This window comes from Misgurnus anguillicaudatus, chromosome 1 (genome assembly GCF_027580225.2).
Source record: "Misgurnus anguillicaudatus chromosome 1, ASM2758022v2, whole genome shotgun sequence".
NCBI lineage: Eukaryota > Metazoa > Chordata > Actinopteri > Cypriniformes > Cobitidae > Misgurnus > Misgurnus anguillicaudatus.
The window spans coordinates 27,315,240-27,339,439 of record NC_073337.2 but is presented as its reverse complement, the minus strand read 5'-3'; the positions used below and the strand labels follow the sequence as shown (position 1 = coordinate 27,339,439).

General features: G+C 36.6%; 1 protein-coding gene across 3 annotated transcripts in view; it reads right to left on the bottom strand.

The window, feature by feature from the left end:
- Positions 1-24,200, bottom strand: part of btbd11a (BTB (POZ) domain containing 11a) — a 200,706-nt gene that overhangs the window by 58,036 nt on the left and 118,470 nt on the right. For all 3 annotated transcript variants that reach the window (XM_055190867.2, XM_055190868.2, XM_055190869.2), the window contains exon 2: positions 14,129-14,278. In XM_055190867.2, the coding sequence (XP_055046842.1) occupies positions 14,129-14,278 (150 nt within the window). The remainder of the gene's footprint in view (positions 1-14,128; positions 14,279-24,200) is intronic.

Genomic DNA, 24,200 nt, shown 5'->3' with positions numbered 1-24,200 from the left:
GATGGATAGACTGACAGACAGACAGATGGATAGACAGGCAGGCAGATAAATAAAAAGAAAGACGGATAAACAGACAGACAGACAGACAGACAGACAGACAGACGCATAAACAGACAGACAGACAGACAATTAGGCAGATAGGCAGACAGACAGATAGACAGACAGAGCAATAAACAGACAGATGGATAAACTGACAGACAGACAAACAGATAAACAGACAGACAGATGGATAGACAGACAGACAGACAGGCAGACAAACAAACAGACAGACAGACAGATAAACAGACAGATAGATAATAGATGGATAGACTGACAGACAGACAGATAGACAGACTGACAGACAGAAAGACAGATAAATAAACAGACAGACAGACAGACGGACGGATAGACAGACAGACAGACAAATAGACAGATAGACAGACAGACAAGTAAACAGAGAGATGGATAGACTGACAGACAGCTAAACAGATGACACCAACCACTCTTATTTTTAACCCCTTTACGCCAAAAACTGGCCAATAAAATCTTGGCCTTTATTTTTCATTCTTTTATTGCTGAATATGTTTCACTTTAATTAAAAAGGTTTGCAAATGCAATTTCATGTTGACTTTGAAACACCGCACATCATCAGATTGTAAGGTGACTTTCAGAGATTCGTGGAATCTCAAGTAGGATTCAATCTAATAATAATGAATCAAAACATGAGGCTTCAAAGAACCATTAAAGGACAAAGTCAAAGCTGAAACACGAAACGTGGCCCTTTCTCTTCCTCTCTGCCCTTTCAGTGTCAAAAAGCATAGTCCTTTTGAAGCTTATTTCAGAAGTGATGGCTTTTATTGAGCACTCATCCTCATACAGATCCTTTACAGACAACTCTCACAGGCCTTATGAGGAAATACATTTACCAACATATCATATCTACAAGTGTTTTATTAGTTGGAAATTGGGTACAAATGTTTTTCATTTTAACAAATGGTCAGTAAAAGAAGGTGCTAAATCTTCAAAAAAAAAAAAAAAAGGAAAACCTGAATAGGCCAATCTGTTTTTTAATTGTAAGAAATTTCACCTCATCAATTCACTTTAGGTAAAGTTACCAATTTGTTATTTGCAACCTGCTACTTTTCATAACAGGTTAAAGATGTTTTGTTAGATATCTATAATGTTTAATAGTTCTCAGAACAAAAACATGAGATTCAAGCCTGTAATGCTTTCAAAAATAGGACATAAAATTGTACCGTATTTGTGAAATACAGCAGTCAACAAATCCCCGGAGCAATTATGAACCAGAGCAACAGACATCTGTTTTCTCCTTAGAAGTTCTTGTTTATACCACGCATGTAAAAACATTGTTTTTCATCAGTAATTCGGATGGTGACTCAAGGTCAAAACCGATGATCATCTGCCCATCAGCAAGTCAATTTGTAAGAGATCACGGCCGCTGATCTGCCTGACTAGTTCGCAAATGTGTCATTGAAATAGGTGACTTCATTTAAAGTCACAAACACACAAACAAAATGATGCAGTGTTTGTGTATTGATGTGATAAATCTGCAGGGCGTCATACGAATCCTCCAGAGAATACCGATTGCTTTATCCACCTCGCTATGGACCGGAATTCTAAAGGAAAACTTACAGCGGGCAATGATTCATCCAGCTGAAAACTTGCTCCCATTAACAAAGCAGACTCGCGATATCCATCAAGCAGAGGCCAGGAACACAAACAGCATCGCGTCTGTAGGGCCACTGATGTCATGACATCCATCACAAATAACCACTCCAACAACATGGCATGCACCCTTACAAGTACAGTTATTACTCAAAAATGACCAGGGCAGAATGATCAACTCAAAATTCTCATTCTTTTAACAAAATTCAGTATACAACTCTGAAGCATAAACCAGAGGAATCATTTTTTCTTCATTCAAACTAAAAAGTCTAACTAAAACTAACCAAACTAAAAGTCCCAAATATATGACTGTATACAAATTGTAAAACACAGTAAAACCTGGTTTTGAAAATATAAATATATATAATAATTAAAATAAAAAATAATACATAATAAATTGCAATATTTACCTACTTAGAAAATATAGACAGAGAGACAGACAGACAGGCTGATAGAAAGACAAACAGACAGAGAGACAGATAGATAAACGAGCATATGGACAGACAGATGGATAGATAGACAGATGAACGGACAGACAGGCAGACAGATGAATGTATAGATGGACGGGCAGACAGGCAGATAGACAGATAGACAAAAAGACTGACAGATGGGTGGATAGACATATAGATAAATGGATTAACGGATGGACAGACAGACAGATGGATAGACAAACATGCAGAAATATAAATGGATAGATGGACGGACTGACAAGCAGATGGACAGATAGATAAACGGAAAGGCAAATGGACAGACAGATGGAAAGACAGACAGACAGACAGACAGATGGATGAACGGAGAGAAATATAGATAAATGGAGAGATGGACGGACAGACAGACAGGCTGATAGAAAGACAGACAGACAGACAGACAGATATATGGAGAGACAGATAGATAAACGAACATATGGACAGACATATGGATAGACAGGCAGACAGATACATATATAGATGGACGGACGGACAGACAGACAGACAGGCAGATAGATGGAGAGACAGACAGATGGAGAGACAGACATGCAAAAATATAAATGGATAGATGGACGGACGGACAAACAGATGGACAGAGGAAAGAAAGATAAACGGAAAGGCAGATGGACAGACAGATGGATGGACGGACAGTGAGAAATATAGATAAGCGGATATGTGGATGAATAGACAGACAGACAGACAAACGGACGGACAGGCAGACAGATAAATGTATAGATGGACGGATAAGACAGGCAGACAGAAAGACAGGTGGAAAGACAAATAGACAGACACATAGACAGAGGGACAGATAGATAAATAAATGGATAAATGGATGGACAGACAGACAGGCGGATAGACAGAAAGACAGATGGATGGATGGAGAGAGATAGATAAACGGATAGACAGACGGACAGACAGATGGATAGACAGACAGACAGACGAACGGACAGGCAGACAAATAAACATTTAGATGGACGAACGGACAGACAGACAGACAGACAGACATGCAGATAAACGGACAGACAGGCGGGCAGATAGACAGAAAGGTGGACAGACAAACAGACAGACAGATGGATGGAGGGACAGATAGATAAATGAATAAACAGATGGACAGACAGACAAACAGATGAACAGACAGACATGCAGATAAACGGAAAGACGGTCAGACAACCACATGGATAAACAGAAAGACAGGTGGACGGACGGAGAGAGATAGATAAACGAATAGACAGACGGACAGACAGATGGATAGACAGACAGGGAGACAAACAAAGGGACAAGCAGACAGATAAATGTTTAGATGGACAGACGGACAGACAGACAAGCAAATAAACGGACAGACAGACAGGCAGGCAGATAGACAGACAGGTGGACAGACAAACAGACAGAAAGTGGATGGAGGGACATGCAGACAGATAAATGGATAGATGGACAGACGAACAGACAGACAGACGAATGGAGGAACAGATAGATAAACGGAAAGACGGACGGACAGACAGATGGACCGAAAAACAGAAAAACGGAAAAGGACAGACAGGCATACAGACGGACAAACAGACAGATAAACGGATAGACGTATTAATAGATTTATAAACATATGGACTGACAAACAGACAGACAGACAGACAGACAGACATATGGACTTACAAACAGATGGATAAACGGATAGACAGACTAACAGATGGACAGACCTTCATGATTACTATGAGACTATGATGAATCAAGAGAAAAATTGAATCAAGAGTTTTGAATTGATTCATTGAATCAGGTAGTTCAAACTGATTCATGGGAACGAGTTAAACTTACCAACTATAATGAAGGTTTTGTTCACATACTTTTCATTTGAGACTGAGACATGGGAGTATTGCAAAACTAGTTTAATGATGCTGCTATAGGAAACTTAACCACCTCATAAAAACCTCATAAAAATCCTGTCTATATTCACAATGTGCCTTAATTTTATATAGCTGGCAAAATCATAAAACATATTAATATTTCTTATATTGCCATCTCTACTAACAACAATAATAAATTAGATTTAATCACATACAAATTACCAAGGGTATGCCAGATCACTCATCTTCTGCATTAAGACAATTCATTTCTCCTTAAGCAACCTTCCAGCTGCCAGAGGTGTTGCTTCCTAAGCTCAACTCATGTTTTATTCATGCACGCTGAAACCTACAGGGAAACCTTTGCTGTGGTTCCAGAAGACCAGATCGGGATTACTCAGTGGCAGTCTTGCTTACCTTTCAGCCCCCTAATCTCATTTTCTGATGAAATATGTCGAGTTGTGGGATAGAAGGCGCCTAGATTCACTGAGTTGGATCTCTGGAGGTTAGATGGGAATAATGTAATACGTGGGCACTCATCACTTCTCTTAAGAGTCTGACAGACAGAACTAAAGCATTAAGATTCTGAGGCTGTGAGCGTAAGAAGGTCCATGGGGATTCTCATTAGTGAAGTTCATAGCAAAAATTTGTATTAGCATCTCAGAGGTGGTCTTGATTTTTCACATTTCAATGCAATGATGTTTTTTACAAAATGCTTCAGTAAGGGTGCATGCTTTATGAGAAGGTCGCAACATGACTACTTAAGATTTGAGAACAAAAGCTACTATATTAGTACATACGCTCTATAATCTGGTTTGAGGTCAGTGCTAGGCTAATGCAATTCCATGGAAATTTGTACGTACAGTATTTTACGAGGTGGCTAAATCGTATTATGACCACATTCGTAGGTTTTTGTACGATTTGCTTTCGCTCTGTGAGGTCAAGGGTGGGGTTTCATTATTGTTTTTATTTAAAAATAATTGTATAAATAATTGTTTTTATACATTTCGCTTAGTATGAATTAATACGAATTAGCTTACTCGTAAAATATGTATGAATCAGGCTATAGGCTAATAACAAAAGACCCTAACACTAATGTGCACTTTTTGGTGCATATATGCATCTGAGGAATAGGGCTGCATAATTATGACAAAAAATTATAATTGATGATTATTCGCCTTGATATTGTAATTGTGATTATTGTTGATTAATAGATTTTACATTAAAGTTATAAAATGCTTAACTTAAGAACTTTCTCTGTAGCAGATGTATGTAACTAAATAATATAATGTAAATAACAAATAATTATGGAAGTTATGTAGTTAGTAAAAAATCCCAAACGAATGGCTAAAGGACACTTCAAAATATTAATTTTAAAGGGCACCTATTATGGCCTTTTTACAAGATGTAATATAAGACTCATGCTGCGTTCAGACCAGCCGCGGTAGAGGCGTCAAGCGCGATTGATGTTAATTCAATGTTTGACTACATCAAAATGTTAAGTCAATGTAAAGACGCGCTGATGCGTTTTAAATGCCTTTTTGAGGCATTTAGCGCGGTACGTGCACGTGATTCCGCCTCATTCGCGTGTCTAGTTCGTGCTAATGGCGCAAATTGAGCGTTGCCACGGAAAATGCACGAGTTGAAAAATGTGAACTTCGGCGGAAAAAAGGATCCGTTAACCAATCAGGAGCTTGCTCTAATGTGATTACAGGAAGCGAGCCAAGTCGCAGAAGCCACTCCCATGACGCAAAATCCCGCGTGAATGTCTCAATGACTAGAATTTTATGCGCGAATGAAGTGAGTAAACTCAAAATGTTCAAGCGTCAAACTAGACGCGGTAGATGCGAATTTGATGCCTCAAACGCGGCTGGTGTGAACCCACGGTCAGGTGTGCCCAGAATGTGTCTGTGAAGTTTCAGCTCAAAATCCCAACAGATCATTTATTATAGCACATCCAAAATGCCCCTATTTGGGTGGGAGCAAAAATGCGCTGTTTCAATGTCTATACCTTTAAATGCAAATGAGCTACAGCTCCTCCCTCCCTTACAAACAAACAGTGGACGCTTACAGTTCAAATAGATCTGATTATACAGTCTGAGACAATAGTATCTAGTGAACAGAGTACAGAGCTGAGGGTGGAAACTATGGTAATGCAGGACTGTAAGTGGGCGGGGCTTTACCAGTGTGACCTCACATTGATCAGAGAATAAAAACGGCATCTCTAATGAGACTGCTTTTGTTTAATGATGATTAAAAAACAAGAAGCAGGTGGATTTTTTTTTTATCATAGAGTGGTTGTTCACACACTGCCAACACACATGTCCAAAGTGGATTTTGCATAATAGGTGCCCTTTAAAATCTCTGATTCACCACTGTATTTAGTGCCCAATCATACTGCAGAAATGAGCACAAATGGACAGCTGTAATTGAGGCTTTTGCAGATGTTTCACTCGTTATTGTAATTCCGATTAGTTTTTCGATTAATTGCGCAACCTAATAGGATTTTTTTAGGTGCAAAGATGACTTATGAAAGGGTACCACCCCAGTCACAGCTAGGGACTATTTTTGAATATCTTTATCTGTGTAGAAAGAAAAAAATCGCATACATTTCTAGTTAAAACTACTTTTAGACCTTCTGCAAGTCTTAGCTGGGTGCCATCTGAAAACTCTGCATAGTACATGACAAATCGAGGTAACTCGCTATTAACTACCAATGTGAAAGCAGCAGGAAATAGAAACGGAGCCTTTATAATTATTCCCTCTCAGCGTAATTACTGGGTTTTCCTTTGACCGTGAAATAAAAGCACCTTGCTATGCAGTCTGCCGCACAGCTTGTGAAATTGTTTTCCATTGAGATACAAGACATCTTCTGAAAGACAACACAGTTCGCATGTATATTTTATGGCAGAGTTTGATGTTATCTTGCACAAAATTAGCGTCATCTAACTAATAATAATAATAATAATCTGCATGTCACATGCTAATTAGATGCTATACATTCAGGCAATTAAAATTGCCCTCATCTGTCAGATCACAAACACAGGAAGAGTGAAAAGAGATGCATGGCTAAGTCGTCCGAAGTAAAGTCGTTCTGGTGCGGTACCAGACTCTGCTCATGAATCTTTAGCTATTAAATTATTCTTCCATTTCTTGGCAGACATTTGGGGTCATCTGAACGAGTCCTGGTGATGCTTTAAATCAGTTCATCAGGTAAAGTTTCTGATGACAAAGGTGCTTTCATTAAATACGTTAACAGCGGGCTATGCATTTGAAAGAAGTATGCAGGATACCCTCATTTTATTATTTTAAAAAATGTCTTCCTTTATAAAGTTTACTTCAGAAATTTAATTATAAAGTTTACTTGCCGAAAGTGAATTTATTTTGTTGCCAAAGCCAATTATGTATTTTGGCAAATGTAATACTCTAATTAAACAAAAATCTTAAGGATAATTTATTAGTGCCTTAAGCTAACTTTACTTTATTTCTTCAAAGTTGTTTCAGATAGTTTAAGAGCTGTCCCAGCAAGCAATTGGAGGACAAGAAAGTGGCAGTTTACATTGTCATTTTTGCCAAAATAACTTTTAATAACTTTTTATTTTATTTTTATTCTATTAAAGTCCCCCTATTCCAGAAAATGCACTTTGTGTGTTTCTATCAGAAAATGAGTCGCCAGTGTGTGTGTGCAGAAACATCCCGTAATTATATAAATTCATCTATACTTCTTTGTCAGTCCCTCCAAAAAAAAAAAAAAAAAAACGCGATTATGCGATCGCATGATTAATTGCACAATCAGCCAAAGTCCGAATATTTATGTAAGGGCCGCATTTTTTTAAATACGCTGCACTTTTGCCGCATAAATTGCAGATTTCTGCTCGCAAAATTTGCGGGGCTTGCATGATTTCATAATCCTCGCATTTTCATAGCAAAAAGTCTTATATATCTTAGCAGAAAGTTGAAAAATGTTGCATTTACTTCACATATGCGCAGCCATGTCCCCTGTTGTCATGAGAATGTTACGAAGTGACGTAATTACGCGATATGAACATCAATGAAACGCTGCAAAAGCTGCAAGCAGTTCTTGCAAGTTCACAGAGTTTTTGCAAGTTCCCGAAATTTCATTGCATAAAATTGCATAAATATCCTGCATATTCCATCGCATTTTTAAAGAAAACGTGTTGCAAGATCAAAGATTTTTGCCCGCAACAATCACAAAAAAACTCGCGTTTTTCTGGAAGAACTGCTTTGTGTAATCTCCTTTAAACCGCAACAGTCACAAAACAGGCTGTTTGGGATCCCCTATCAATGTGATGTCACATTGATTACGCCCCACCCATGACCACTCACAGACTCCGCGTTATGAGCGGATAGTTCAACCTTCTGTCTAGGGATGGACCGATAAATTGGCCTGATGCTTGCTATGCTTCTCAACGAATTGCGATAAAATGCCACTACATCTAAAAGCCAGAGGGCGCTCTCATGCTGAAACTCAATATACGCCACAGAAGAAGGACCATACACACGCAGCTCCAGGAAATGGCTTAAGGATATATTTATATTGGTGTTCTTCAAACCTTTTCAAGTACTTTCATGATAATAAAGGATATTTATAATGATTAAGTTTGACGAGTGTTGCTTTTTCAAATGCATGTTACTCAAACTAACAGTGATTTCAGATCGATAAGGACTTACTGATCAAAAGCCGTAGTACATGAAATAGCTGTGAATAATATTTTTTGGATCAGTTATCGGCAAGGTATTAATAGTGTATATCATCATTTATCGTGCATCCCTACTTCTGCCAGAGACACATGTTTTGATGTAGCACATGTGTAAGCGCTCTACCCCCTACTTTGCATATGGGGAGGGAGACAAAAGCTTTCTTTGCATTTAAAAAAACACAAACAAAAACAGCACATTTTTGATTGCAGCCAAAAATGGCCATGTTCATATAATGAAAGATCTGTGGTGTATTTTGAGCTAAAACTTTACAGAAACATTCTGGAAATACCAGAGACTATTTTTATATATTATTTTCACTGACTGCCCAAAATTAGACGTCTGTTAAACAGTGCATGCATAAGTGGTTCGTACTATATGTGTGCTTTATCTTTACATGATAGCCTCAAGCCAAACATATCCATTATTTGCCGTTGTCTTATAAAAGCATACATTATAAAATATCATGTTAATAATCCTGCTAGAAGAGCATTGTCTCAGAATTTTCTGGTTAGTTAAGAAATATAAATGCGCTGATGATGCGTTTAACACAGGCTTTAAGAATTACTGGTCTGATTTAACTCTAATAACATAAAACATTTCTGTTCACAGTCCGATCCACTGCCAATTTATCAAGCATGCATTTTCTGTTATTGAAACATTTAGGTCATTGACAATCTGCTGAACTTAATCTAGATGAAGTCAAATTCTGAGAATGTAGCATTTCAGACAAAAAAGCAGCAAGACCTACACATACATCTAAGTGTGCATTTGACCTTATGTGAGTGAGTGTGTGTGTGCGCAAATATTTTGTGCAACACTGTGTGTCAGAGAGGAAATGAAGCCCAACAGGTAGAAATAATCGATGGAAGAAATGATGGACGTGTTTGCTTTCAAGGACACAGTGGTCTGAGAGATAGAAAGAGAAATTAAGGAAGAAATGGAAAAAGTTTTCCCGTCTCAATTCAACTTTCATTGTATAAAAAAGATACAATGAAAGTCAGTGGTGATGGCGGCTGCTTTTTGCATTCAATTCAAGGCTTGAAAAAACATCCTATTTTTTTGCAAAAAGAAGTGTATAGCTAATAATTCGGTTCTAAAGCCCGGGATACACTGAACAATTTTTTATTACCATCGTGAATCGTGGCGATTTCTGTAGTCGTTGTGGTCCTATGTCATATAGTGAAAGATGTTCAAAGACAACAGTTTTCTCAATCTTGAATCCAAAGATAGCCTACGATGGTTTTCTGACAATGTTTGTTTGCTGCCACGACCTGCGTAACAATATTTGTTTAAGTATTAGCAAATACTGGTGACGTTGCGCTAACGTGTGTCGCAGTCGTTGAAGCGTCCGATTCAATAGGTGTCATCATCGTGTAATCATTACATGATTGTCGTACCAAAGTTTAAACAATCCATGTCACACAATGTGATAAGGTACTGTAATGATCGTATAGGAGTGCAAAATCCTGCAGTGTATTTCGGGCTTAATGCAATGAAAACAGTGTAGTAGTAAATCTAGGAGATTTACTACTATACTGTTTTCATTGCATTAAGCCCGAAATACACTGCAGGATTTTGCACTCCTATACTTCTTGCAATACGGCTTAACTGTTAAATCATCACGTCTTTAACTTTCAATTTCCTTGTTCTTTTAATTTTAACTTTCAAATGACTTTGTACCATCTGCTACGAGGCTGAAGTGGCACTCGGTGTGATCCAGGATGAATCAGCCACACCAGGAAACATCAGAGAGATGTGATGGGAAAAAGGGTCCTGATTGGGTCATCATTTACAGACCAAACAGAACTGATTTAATTTCTCTTGCCATTCATTTAATTTCAGTCATTATATTGGTAAAATTACAGCCAGTGATGTTAATACAAGATAAAAGAGGTATGCATTTATTTCGTAAATGCAGAAAAGTCTAGGAAAATTAATTGCATTACCCAAAATGTGAAAACATTTGTTTTGGTGGCTAAACACAAAGAATATGACACAGCAATTTTTGCATGAATAAAATGATTGTTGAATGCTATGATTTTGTTTAATTTTACCATTTACCGTAAAAAAGTATGCGCTTGTTTACTCTCTGTACAATGTTACGGGAACACTAGGGAGCAGTATGGCAACAGCATTTCTTTATGAGTATAGACACACAAGCAAGTTTTTAAAGGTTTAAGGCATTTCCAGAACATCTGTATCATAAGATAAACAGCCTTTAGCAGTCATGTCTGGAATGGGTGTGTGAGCGTCTTTGTTAATGGTCCCACAATGTATAACGTTTCTCAGTTTATTTGTTCAGCCGATGCTTTTAACCGCAGTGACCACTGAGGCTTCCACCGCAATGACAGACATCTGGCCGCTCATTAGCACACACCTCTGTAAAAAATGCTCTGGACACCTGCTAACAATGCCTTTGTTTTTACATTACACCACACCTAATATACTTCAAGTTTGAACTTCCAAAACAGGAGACTGTGAGAAAAAGAAACAACGTTTCACAAAGCCAAACTGAGCTAAAAATGAATATGCATGAAAATATTACATTGACAAAAAATCTGTTGCATATAAACTAGGCCTTTATTCGTTATTTTTAAGCTGAAAAATTAGGTGGTCTTTGTAAGTTTATAAAATCGACATGTTTGTGTGCACTGAGCACAGGATGAGCTGAATAAAAGAGTCAATTACGTCTGATTATGATGCCTCATCTGTTGATGCAACAGTTAATATTCTGCACGATTTCATCACTTATGGCAGAAATGATCTGTGCAATGCTTTATGCATGCAAAAACACAAATAACAGACGCATAAATCACCAACATAATTCGCTTTAGCTGTCTGAATCTTATGTCCAGGTCACATTTTACCCGAATACAAAATGTTTTCATGACAACTAACCGCATTCTCTCCATAAAATCCCATTACGGTGATACATCTAGACATTTTCACATTTGTCATCTCATTAGTGTAATACAGTATTACAATAAATCGATGTACAGTAAACCCACTATAATACAATTATTACCATGACTGCATGTCACAAAATAACATTATAATGCAAAAACATTGTCTGGAGAAGCCTTAAAGAGATAGTCCACCAAAAAATACAAATTCTGTCATCATTTAATCAGCCTCAAGTTGTTCCAAACCTGTATAAAGGAAGATATTTTAAAGAATGATTTTTACCAAGCAGATCTGGGGGATCATTCACTTCCATAGTGGGAAAAAAATAATACTGTAGAATAGGGTTGGGTATTGCAACCAATTTTTGCACTTTTATTCTTTTGTATATGGTTTTGAGTCGATTTAATTTCAATACAGACCAATTTCGATTATTAGTTATTAATATTTCATACAAATTTGTAGTTTTGCAGATATGGAATTTATTTGGTGTGCTGTCACTTTAAAACCTACAAGTAATGAACAGATCCAATACACATGCATTTTATTTCTGAATTGTTCACATTTACACAACAGACTACATTTACGAGGATAGTCGTGGAAATTAGAAATCATTTTGTATCAACGAATCGGTTTAAGATCAAGAAAACGCTTAAATACTTAAATTGACAAATCTTAAAACACATGCTGATAAATTATCAATAAATAGCATCATTCATGTTTCGAGGACTGCCCTGCCTTGCCCTGCCTAAAGTAAGGCACGCAAATAACAAATCCATTCAGGATTTTTCAAAATCTGTATTGTATCGAATTGAAACCATATACAAAAGAATCAAATTGGATTGCAATACTCAGCCCCATTCTATGGTATTATTTTTCCTACTATGGAAGTGAACGGGGCCCCAGAACTGCTTAGTTTCAAACATTCAAAATATCTTCCTTTATCAAGTTTGGAACTGTGAGTGCCTGATTAAATCCCAATAAAAGTATTTTTTGGTGGACTGTGCCTTTAATGCTGCGTTTACACCAGCCGCGAGTGATTTTAATGTTAAGTCAATGTGAAGACGCGTTAACCCGCGTCTGGAGGTCTCGCGGCGCGGATGAGGCGTTTGGTGCGGCGCGGTACACGCAATTCCGTCTCATTCGCGGCTCCAGAATTGAGCTTCTGCCGCGGTACGCGCGAATGGTACTTTTTGTGCATTTTGCGTTTGACGCGAATTTGCAGCTGACACCAGAGTTAAAAGATTTGAACTTTGGCGGATTTTCGCACCGCGTTAACCAATCAGGAGCATTGCACTTTCCCCTCCCACAAGAAGCGGATTTTGCCTGTGATGCACATCAAACGTTTGCTTTTTCCGCGCGTCTACTTCGCTCTAGACGCGCGAATGCATTCAAACTGTTCAAGCGGCAAACTAGGCGCGATAGACGCGATTTTGACACCTCAAACGCGGTGGTGTAAACGCAGCATAAGGCTTCTCCAAATAATGTTTTTGCATTGTAATATTATTTGTTTTGACATTCAGCCATGGTTTTGATCGATTAAAATCAGAGAATCAATATTTTTTACTATGGAAGTAAATGGTGACCCAGATCTGCTTGATCAAAAGCATTCTTCAAAATATTCTCCTTTGTGTTCAGCAACCAAGACATTTATAAAGGTTTGATGACAAAATATTTTTTTGTGACCTATTCCTTTAAATAGCTTTAATAACAAGATTTGTTTCAATTCCTTTCGAATTTGACCTAAATATGTTTCAGTCAGGTTTCCACCTCATTCAAAACAAAAACGAATTCCCACCCACTCAAAAGTTAATTATGACTTTTAATTAATATACAGTACACAGGGTAAGCCAGCAGGAGTCAGATTGATATTTTTGCTTTTGTGTTGCCGTAGTTGATGTTTCCCCTTCCAGCACAGAACGTAATGTTGATTAGAGTGACAGAAGGGTCACTGCCTCTCCGTAATTTACTCAAGTCTCTCCACACAGATTGAATTCGGTCTCCTCTGTGAGTTCACATGCATTTATTTGGCAGACACACTTGAGGGGACATAATCAGTGTCGATAATGCGTTTCTCTGTCGCTCCTTGACTTCTTTTGCGCAGTGGGGTTTGCGCATTTGCCATGATTAAAATGCGACGTAACTGCAGAACTACAGTACAGAGCTCTAAAACTCTCCAGTGCATGCTTGTGAACCACAAATATATAAAGAGGTATTATTCTGTCAGATGGTCATCTGGTATTCACTACAGGGACATGCACCCCGCCCGCTCAGACTAGTTCAGGGTAGGGCCTTCCGACCACTGGATTTATACACCCACAGAAATGGTCTAAAAACAGTTGTGCTAACATGATGGATTGTCCAGAAACAAAGTAGAAACCAAGCATGCAGGCTGAATGAAACAAGCAAGATGTAATTTGCACTGCATTGACAGGCTAAAGAAAAAGGGATATGTTTAGGGTTTAAAGATGTGCTAATGTTTTGAGTATATAACATCAGTGAAGTTTTAACTTGAATATGAAAACAATCACAAGAACTTACTAAGTTCTGCAATGCTCCCAACGCGAGTGGCCAGAAGGGATTGCTCAATTGTACGGAGTTCCGCCTGGCTATATGCGTGGCCCTCTCCAGTTTTACCTGCACGCTGTTGGTCACGGTGCAGGTTCAGGCTGTCCGGCAGACTCAATGCACCTAAAGAGCAGAAACAAGTGAATCAAACATCAGTTCATTTTTAGTGAGCTCTTTCAGTGACATTTATGCATTTTGCAGATGATTATTCAATCCCATGACCTTTCGAAATCGAGTTACAGGAACAAGTACATCAAACTTTCAGGAGACATTAAAACAGCTGTTTTTGAGCTGGATCTTGTTCAAGTTGTAACAATGCTCTCACAGGTGAGTTCAGTCTTGGCTGAAGCCCTGGTTGTCTACTGTTCATTCAGTAACCCAAATCAAATTACTGCCAGGGCCTTTGTTCGACTGGAGAACCGACCACAACAGATGGGCTATTAAGCACAGCCACAGGTGAACAAGGACAGACAAGCATCTCTCAGTCTGAGCAAAAAGCTTCACACGTGGGAACTGGATTGTGTTTCTGAACGGCTATTAATTAACAATGATATCTGTACCTGTTTGTCTTTCAGACGTCTCTACCCATTTACCTCAGAGGTTGTCAGGCAAGACACGCGGCAGTGATACACTCACAAATGAATACACAATGGCTTATCGAAAACTATTTTAAGCAGGGTACGGTCCTGACTTTCATCTAATGCGATTTGTGTTGCCAGTTTCCCACGAGTGGGTAAATATCCTTTATCCTGTTGTATATTGAACGAAGCCGTTAGCACACGACAACAGTGAGTCTCATGAAGTTTTCATGAAGCTATGATTAAAATGACCTGGCACAAGGAGGAAATTATTGTTTTTTATGTAATACGTAAAAAAATTTATGTAGGGTTTAACAAAAAAAAATTTCTGCGGGTCAGGGAAGTAGATTTGTCGGTAACGCTTTACAGTAAGGTTGTAATTGTTTAACTTTAGTAAATGCATTAGCTTATATGAACTATCAATATGGGTTTTAAGCATTTAATAATAGTTGTTAAAGCTTGTTAATGCCAATGTATTTGTTCAGGTTAGTTCATTGTGGATTAAAGTGCACCTATGGTCCGATTCATGATTTTACATTTCATTTGGTGTGTTAGTGTGTATTAGTACATGTCAACGATATTCAAAAGATACAAATCCCAGAGTAAATGATGACGTGAGTTATCTTTTCCAACGTAAATCTCTTGTCTTGGACTACAACAATTATCATTATCATAATTCCCCTTGCTTCAAACTCACAGCCTGTAAGTTTACTCCTGTCAGCATTGCATTGTGAGCGAATCTTTCAAACATGGTAAGTAGCGTCACATTTCTGGTTGACATCAGAGGTATTCAGACCAATCACAACGTACAGATTAGCTGGCCAATCAGGGACACAGAGCTTTTCAAATCGAGGAGTTTTGTACAAAATCAGTGCGTTTCAGGAAGATAGGGATATATGAAGCTACAAAAATGTACACTGAAAAAATTATTCATTCAATTTACAATTTTTTTAAGGTAAGTGGTTGCAATCAATTTATTTATAGGTGCAGTGTGAAATGTTTTAAAGGATCTCTTGAAAGAAATGCAAAATAATATACAAAGACTTTTTATAATTAACCGTTATGTTTTTATTAACTTAGAATGAGACATTTTTATCTACATACCGAGGGTATTTTTTTTGGTGGTGGCTACCGTACCTTCTCTATACGTTTCAAAAGCGAGGGAAGAGCAGTCGACTGAGCCATTGGTTGCAATTCGCAACCTCACTACTAGATGCCTCTAAAATGTACACACTGCACCTTTAAGCTACATTTAAACAAAAAAATTAATAAATTAAATAAAAACGTTTGTTTAAATGTAGCTTAAATAAATGGATTGCAACCAAGGTTATTATAGTTCTGCTTTTTTAAATTAGTTTTTATTTTAGTATCGTTTTCAATTTTGCTTTAAATTTAAGTTTAGTTTTAGTTAGTTTCATGAATGGTTTTGTTAGTTTTAGTTTAGTTTTTATTTTGCAAACACATTTCTATTTAGTTTTTATTTTATTTAGTTTCAGTTATAGTTTTAGTAATTATAGTTTAGCAGCTAACAGCAGCTAGACTGTCTGACACATTTATCAGTTAACTGAGGTTGCTGTCAGCCTCAGCTAACCTCACATGCATAAAGCGCCATCTACAAGTAAAGACTCCTTAAAAGTTTGTAAACATTGCAACGTCTCCGGGTGGGCAGGGATTAATTGGAGGCAAAAAGAGGCGTGGACGCAGTGTTGACAAGCGTAAGCTAGGACATTTTAGAAGGGATTTATTAAACATAGATGCAGAAGAAGGTTCGGAACTTTCCAAATATGTAAAGTTACTTACTCTGCGTAACAGCTATTTTTGTAAATTAACTCTGTAACAGTTAGTTCTTGTATCTTGTTCTCATTGGAAACATTTTAACCAGGTTTTGGATATTTCCTACATATGAAGTATTTTCGGCTGGTTTGGGGAATTTTGCCAAGGCTTATTGTCTAATCATGTAACCTATCGCTGGGCTAACTATGATTAGCAATGGGGATTATTTTAAGAGATCATTCAAAGGATGGCACACACATCTATCGCTGTTTGTTTGTTTAACATTTAAGCTAGCTAGTGCACTGACAGTTGACTTTTCACCTATAAAATAGAAACTTGCTGATTTGTACTAGATAAGACCAAGACACCAGTAACGTTACATATACATAGATTATTTTACCTGATATAAAGTGTGCACTGCAAACACGAGCATTATTTGCGATCGTCTCCGTCCATTCAACTACAATTGTCTTCTTTATTTCTGTGAAGGAATGTCTGCCGGGATCCGGTAAAACTTTAGTTTTGAACGAAAAGTGCTGTTACTTCTATTTTGGCAGCCAAAAACATAAGACGACATTTTAAAGCCAAAACCTCAAACTTTTAGTGCGCCTGCTATGAGTGTTTTGCCTCCAGCTAGAGCGGTGACGTCACAGTGACGTAGGCGATTAAGGGGTCTATAAAGCCTGTTCAGATTTTCCGCCACGGGATGAGAGCTTAGCAAATTACGAAAACGAATACTTATTTTTGATAATTATTATTTTATTTCAGTTAGTTTTTCAATAACTGTTGCTCGTTTCGTTTAGTTTTAGTTTTTCATTTATTATGAATTTTTAATTTTATTTCAGTTAACGAAAATGTTTTTTAGCTGATAGTTTTAGTCTTAGTTTCAGTTTTTGTTTATGAAAATAACCTTGATTGCAACCACTTACTTTAAAAAAATTGAGTAACTTGAATGAATAATATTTTTCAGTGTACGGTATGTGGAAAACCATTAACCACGCAAACACACTTTATTATACCAAATAAACAATGTTGTTTTTAGCAATGAAATAGGTGCTCTTTAACTATGTTAACAGTTACAACCTTGATTTTACAACTATGATTAATAAATGCTGTAAAAGTATTGTTCATTGTTAGTTCATGTTGCATAAGCATATTGTAAAGTGTTACTGATTTTTCTAAGCAATATTTTGGTATGTGTAAGAAAGAAATACTCTTAAATAATTAAATATGATATTCATGCATTATAAATGTACAACAATTTATTCAGGTTTTTAAAATGCATGCAATAATATCTGCAATAAATCGAACCAATATAAATGTAACTGCATACAGCTATAAATTCAGAAACCCAACCCGGTGTCAACAACGGTAATGATGGCAATATAACTTTACCTTGGTCATTACCGAGATCTGGTTATGCCGCAGAAATATTTAAATGGTCTTTTTCAGTTTTTATATGTAAAATGATAAATTTTGTTTCATTTTGTCAACTACTGACATTTCTGCCAATATTTAATATAATTTATTTATTTAAAATAAAAATAATGCTTTTATTTGCATGTATTTACTGAAAATTTAAATGGGTAAAACATGGTCAAAATAACAAAAAAAGTTTAAGAGTTTTCCAATCTTCAATACTGCAGAGAAAACAACAACAAAACACTTATGTTTTATATGTATTTTAGGAAAAAGTAAAAAATCCGCGGATTTTTAGTCACATCTTTCAAGGGTCTTGTCATGCTCTTAGTCATTTGCTGTTGGGTGACTTTATGTCACTCCCAAAGTTTGCTTTTGTTGAAATTCAACAGACACTGGAGGAGAATCAGACAGTTTTCTAAAAATCTTCTCATGACCCTTTCACTTAAACCAAAAATATGAACTCTAGTGGGAAAAGAAACATGCATCAATATTTTATGACTCCTCCACCCATTTAACATTCATCTGTTTTTGAACCCTTCACTCTCTTTCTCTTTCAACACTCTTTAAATGTAATAAAGGGTAAAAAATAAAAATATACAGTGTGCTAGTCTTTCCCAATTTTCAATCCCAGTAAGTTTAACCCTTTTATCTTTCTACAGCACTTGAATTCCCCACTGGGAGGAAAGGGAGTGTTATTTTTACCCGGCTATGTTTTTCTTCACTTGATATGGGGTTAAGTTAAAGGTGGGAGTAGAAAAATAAGACCACGGTCCCTTGACCTTAAGAAAAATCAGTCTGCAACCTCGGCCAGCTGGTGGAAAAACTTTCCACCAAATGTTACTGTATGTAGCTCATGATGCCGTCTATGTTTTAAAAACTTGTTGAAAAGTTTTGTACAGTCAGTGCATCGAGCAGACGTCTCTGCCGCGCAGGAACACAGGCTGCTGAAGAACAGCAGGTGTACGGTGACATGAATAATACAGCGCAAATGATGCTACACTTCAATCAAAGTCAGGGAAGGACGGGGAGCTGAGAGAGCCTTCATCTCTAGCGGCTGGAAAGATCAGAGGCCAGACTTGTTTTTAAAGACACACCTGGTGACCTGGACTTGTACGCTGACAAGAAAAGGACAGCTGAGCTGGCAATTACAAACAATGTTTCTCTGTTAGATGACAGATGTAAGAAAAAACAGAATAAAAAATAAACCACTTTGTTACAGGAGAAAAATATTTCCTTAAACTTGGCCTCATCCTTAAAAGACATATGACGCAGTAAAAACAAATACAGCCCAGAATTTAGATACAAGTTAACTGCCTGCTCAACCAAATGGTTGAGCACATTTTGAGTCCCTATATTTTATTGAGAGGAGTAACTAACTTAACTAAAGCTGATTGAGCCATCTCTACTATTTGGCTGAGCTATGTTATGCCAAAAATATCCACTAGATGTCAGTGTGTCAATCAACAGCACTTGTCACAACACATTTTCTTAGACCGATACATAGTACATAGACATAGTACACTGTTATGGTGCATTCACACCAACCGTGGTAGAAGTGACAAAAACGTACTATTTGCGCGTAGTTGTACGCTTGAACATTTGAGTTTACTCGCTTGATTTGCGTGTGAAAGCCGCACGTGAAATTCTAGTCATTCGAGACATTCACGCGGAAATTCGCGTCATGAGATGGGCTTCTGTGACTTCGCTAAGACTCCGCTCGCTTCCTGTAATTACGTCACTACTACAGCAAAGTCCTGATTGGTTAACACGGCGTGGAAATCCGTCGAAGTTCTGATTTTTTTAACTCGCGCGATTCCTGCGGCAACGCTCAATTCGGGCAATTCCGCACCATTCGCACATAGCGTGCAGCAGGATGCCTAATTGCGTCTTTGCATTCACTTAACATGTAAATCACTTGCGCTTGCCGCCTCTACCGCATCTGGTGTGAACCCTGCATAAGAGCCCTAACTTTACAAAAAATGATGTTACTGGGTACCCTGAAAAATTTTTTCGTATGTTTTTAATAATTTTTCAAAAACATGCTCAACCAAATGGTTGATTTGTCACTTTATGGTAAAAGCTAAGGTTATGTTTTCAGATCATCCATTTCTGTAGACAGAATGTATTATTTACTGAGAAATATACATTTTTGATCATTCACAGCTATGAATATGACACAGCTATTGTTATTTCTTATTGAATATAATTAGATAATTTAAGTATGTATTTTTTGCCACATTTTTTTGAAATAAATATAATGAATTCATATAATTAATGTATGGAAATCATAATTGTTGATTAATTAATTAAAAATTACTTCTTAAATGATGTTTTATATTGTTTGAAGGATTGTTTCTAATGTTGGCTTACTCTGCACAGCATTGCTGGTTTACAAAGAAATGTTCATTTATCTAAAAAAAGAAAAAAATCCTGTTGCACTACCACACTTGACAGTGTGTTTATTGAATAAATTAACCTGAAATGCCTGAAATTGTATTACTCTCTTTTGCCTTCTTTTATTTTAGGTTTTGAATGCAGAAAAAATTCAAATTTTTTGGTTAAAAATAAGGAAACATTTTATTTCTTGTGTTAAAATAAAAATCTGACATATGTTTATATATATATATATATATATATATATCCCAAGGGTTTTTTCCTCCTAGGACTTTTTTTCCCCAGCTAAAAAGCCCGAGGTTTTTTTCTCCTAGGGGGTTTTTCAACCCGGGGAGGCAGCCTTCTATACGTTACATTAGTAAAACGCTCGCTTATAATGTTGATTCATAGCCCCAGCAAATTTAGCCGCTTATGCTATCTGTATTATGTTGTGCGATCTGTCGTTTTTCTGTGCTTTTCACTGCTTCTATTAATGTAAAGCTGCTTTGAAACAATTAACTATTGTGAAACGCGCTATATAAATAAAATTGAATTGAATTGAATAGTATTTTCACTTCAATAAATAAAGAAGATATAATATACAAAACTATTTTATTTTGATTATGTTTCAAAAAAATTAGTATTATAGTTTTCCATATTTGTATGAATTCCTTCAAGTGACATATCAACCATTTGGTAGGGGCCGATATTTAAAAAATGATGGGATGTGTTGAAAAAAAATACATTGAGTGTGTTAGCGACATACTGTAAGGAGGTAAGAAATACAAACAAATAATTTTTGAAATGTCTTTTTTCTTGGTGTGGCAGTTAAAGGGTTAAGGACAAACATGGCACCCATCTATTCAATTTTGTGCAATAAATATGTTTTGACCCAGAATTGGGCTGGCACTTTGATGTCCAAAGAAAAATCTGGGTGCTGAATCAAAACCACTTTGATAAAGAAAGAGAGAAAACTCAATATTGAGTATGCAAAGAAAAGCCGATGGCTGTTTTAGGTCAAGTCCGTCTATCATATAATACAAAAATAGTGTCCTACTATTCTTCGTGCACAGATGGTACAAAAATGCCTGGATATCTGTGACAAAGCATCTATCTGGTGAAGCTTCTGGCATGCAGACTCACAAAAAGACTAAAGCTGAGCTCGAGTCAAGTTTTTTGAGACTATAAGCTGTTCACTGACCTGAAAACTTCACAGCTCTTTGTTCAATACAATTTATTCACCAAAATAGGAGAAATCATTTCTGAAGGTGTCCTGTGTATGAACTGGGTTAATGCAAAATCGTTCTGCATAATGCAAAGAACATTCTGTGAAAATATAACCTTGAAATCTTTAACATTGACTGAATGAAGGTCAAAGATCGAAATTAGTGAAATCAAACTTTGATGCTCCTAATTTCATAGATTATGAACAAACAGAATTGAATTGAACTGAATAGAATCGAACAGCATATGCAATACATTCTGCTACATTTGCATTTCTATTAGCTGATAAAACTCTGTTTAAATGACCGAATACCATCCCTAACTTTTAATGGACATGAAAATTCCATTAATGACTTCTCTCAAGACAGATTTAATACCAAGAGACCAGACATTATGTAGATTACTGCAACAACAATGGGCCCATAATTCTCGGCTGGTCTTACTGGCATTAAAGTGATATCTAAAAATTACTTGGCTGCGTCTACTGTAGTGAACGTAAACTCAGAACTTCTCAAACACGAGCAGACGATCACATCATCCCGCTCTGCCGATACATCTGTCGCTTCTTAAAAGAGCCAATTCTTTTCTTCTTTTTAAAGTGACAGAGAGACGAATAAAGTCAGCACAACAGATGGAAACAAATCAAGACTGTAAGTGCAGGTAAATGATGGGTTATTAGCTAAATGCCAAATGGATTATTCATTTCAAAACACATGGCACAAGAAAGCTGCTAGAAACAGATAAATCAGAAAAGGTTTGTGCTTATATGTGCTTCAGTACTCTTGAGTTATATAGGATCGATCTAAGAGATGTAAAAATTATATAGGCGGATTTTGGGGGGCCAGGGGGGCACAGCTCCCCCAAACCAGAGCCAATTATGATTTTGTATGAGATATTAATACAATAGAAATATAAGAATTTATATTTTATTTTATTTTGGTAGACTGAATAACTTACAGCTAAAATAGCTTTAATTCATTTAAACGTAATAAGCCACACTCTTTTGTTAGCCTCAAAGTATTGCAGTACCCTTCTTTGCCGGTAGGTGCCCCCAAGCACAATCACGAAACTCCGCCTATGAAAACTGCCCTTAACAATGATTTACTGATGTCAACGTTTACTATAATACAAACCTGATCTCATGGGAATTCGTACGTATTTTACGAGTTACAAAGTGAATCGTACAAAAACGTACAAATATCATAAAAACAATAATGAAACGCCACCCTAACCTCAACATCACATGAGCGAAAGCAAATCGTACAAAAATGTAAGAGGGTGGTTGTTTGAATTAATACGAATTATCTACCTCGTAAAATACGTATGAATTGCCATGAGATTGCGTTGATAATAAAGACAATTTTACACCAACACAACATCTAAAACATCTAACACAACATCTAAAACATTAACATATAACTATAATACACATGATACTTATAAAAGTAATTTTTTTTAAATAAATATCAGCAATGAATTATGTAGGATTATATAAGAGATGGGTGATACTGTATTTGTATTTCCCATAATTGGGTGTAAAATTATATAGGTGGATTTTGGGAGGGCAGGGTGGGCACAGCTCCCCCAGACCAGAGCCAATTATTATTTTGTCTGAACTATTAATTAAATAAAAATATAAATTCTTATATTTTATTTAATTCTATTTAGGTAGACTGAGTAACTTAAGGCTAAAATAGTTTAATTCATTTAAACCGTATTTCAAACCATGAAGCCTGATCTTACCGTAATTCGTACGTTTTTGTACGATTCACTTTTTACAAATTCATACGAATTAGGCTTTATGATTTAAATGTACAGTTTAAATGAATTACTACTATTTTAGCCTTCAAGGTGTAGCGGAAGATTTTCTCGAAATTTGGAAAAAAACGCCTTCTCCACTTTTAAAAAAAATGCTTTTGCGCAACACTCCTGATTGACAACTAGGAGGACCAATAGTTTTGATGATCCACCCGGAAAAAGAAAATCCTCCGCAATACCTTTAATTTACTCAGTATGCCTAAATACAATTAAATAAATGTATATTTACATCGTAAAATACGTATGAATTGCCATGAGATTGCGTTAATAATACAGACAATTTTACACTAACACAAAATCAAATCTTTAACATATAACTATAATACACTTTTTTAAATAAATATCAGCACTGAATTATATTTTTAGGAAATGCAATGTCAAACTATGCCATGAGTTTTAATGGTACTGTGTTAAAGTCATAAATTGGTTGGGTGGAGGCATTTATGTGCTTGTGTTTAGTTTTTCCACAATGATACAACATCAGATTGCTCTCTTTCTTGGCCGAGAGAGTGCTGTGATATATTCGAGCTTGTCCTCCTTGTCACCAAGACACTAAGCGATCACATCGACAATCAATATGTCCCCTTCTTTTCCTGTGACAGAAACCTCTTCACATCCGAGCACACTGAGAGACTTTGATTTGATTTCCTTTAGATGTTGAGGTGATAAAGGAAAAAAACGTTGTTTTTGGCTCGCACATGGAGGAGTTAAGAATTAAAATAATCCCACAGCGGCCCATCAAATTTTACAGACAAAATGGATTATTCTTATATTCATGGAGCGTTGCTTCAATCCTCTATAACTAAATTCAAGTACACTACTGATCCCAGCATGATCGCAACTCAAGGGAAGCCGTG